At 42.4% G+C, this 1,065-nt stretch overlaps 1 protein-coding gene across 1 annotated transcript in view; it reads left to right on the top strand.

Moving 5' to 3' along the window:
- Nucleotides 1-592: 592 nt before the first annotated feature.
- Nucleotides 593-1,065, top strand: part of LOC118749546 — a 12,737-nt gene continuing 12,264 nt past the window's right edge. The window contains exon 1 of the mRNA XM_036484351.1: nucleotides 593-1,061. Coding sequence (XP_036340244.1) covers nucleotides 593-1,061 — 469 coding nt within the window. The remainder of the gene's footprint in view (nucleotides 1,062-1,065) is intronic.

Here is a 1,065-nt window from a genome sequence, read left to right as displayed (position 1 = left end):
TGTTCGTAACACTGAACTATAACTAGCTTATAAGATCTTATTAATCTCTCGCTTAAGTTTTAGTTTTCGTTTTGGTATTCTCCCGCTTGCACGTTCGCCGCCGCTCAGTAACTTTTCGCTAGTATTACCCGCATTTTTATATTAGTAAAAACCCGCGCCTGAATATTTAGCTACATTAGTTTAAGTCAATTAAATAAAAGGAACTGAATTCCGAGATACTCCGCGTTTTATTTGGACATTTCGTTTTAAAGGGAACCCGCCGCACCAGTGCTGGTCCTTCGAGCCGGATTGCTAATCCCGCTCGCATACATTTGTGTAATACGAACACATATATATACAAACGCGCATAAGCGAAAGCTAGAAAATTCTAGTAATTTAAAAAAGAAAGTGCAATCCACAATTAAGCAAACAATACATATCCTGTAAAAACCAAAATTTACAAGATACCATACATTCGTCTGTGGCATTGATACAGTCGTCCTTCATTTGACTTAACGAAATTTCGAGACTTATTACGTCCTTCAATTGACCTTTGTAAGCGCCGTATATCGGAACTGTGTCCTACGAACGATCGGGAAAGGCAAAGTGGAAAATGTCGAACTCCGTTAAAACTCGCGGTTCAGCTCTCAATGCAATCAAACGCTATATGGTTAAGAGCACTGACGAGGCATTCACAATGGATGCAGAAAGTGTGAAAAGTTATATGCAACTGCTTAGCGAACAGTGGGCTCGATTCAACAGTGCTCAAGATGCGGTCGAGGTTTCGTGTGGAAGTGACAATAGTGAAGTTGAAGAAAATGTGCGTATACAAGCCGAGGCGTGGTTTTCTACGGCTTTAGCTAATTTCAATCGCGTACAGAAGTGTCGGGCAGAATCACAGCATCCGTCCCCGCCAACAACAGTGTCGGCAGGCATACGGCTCCCTAAAATGGAGCTGCCTACATTCTCGGGCGACTCCACAGAATGGATTGGTTTCTTTGACGCTTTTTCCTCGCTGGTTGACTGTGACGCGGCATTATCAAATGTACAAAAGCTTCACTATCTGCGAAGCTGTTTAAAGGGTGA

Source organism: Rhagoletis pomonella, unplaced genomic scaffold, assembly GCF_013731165.1.
Source record: "Rhagoletis pomonella isolate Grant_MI unplaced genomic scaffold, Rhpom_1.0 Rhpom_scaffold_00019, whole genome shotgun sequence".
Classification (NCBI taxonomy): Eukaryota; Metazoa; Arthropoda; class Insecta; order Diptera; family Tephritidae; genus Rhagoletis; species Rhagoletis pomonella.
Note: the sequence above shows the minus strand (reverse complement) of the source record. Positions and strands in the feature narration are given on the sequence as shown.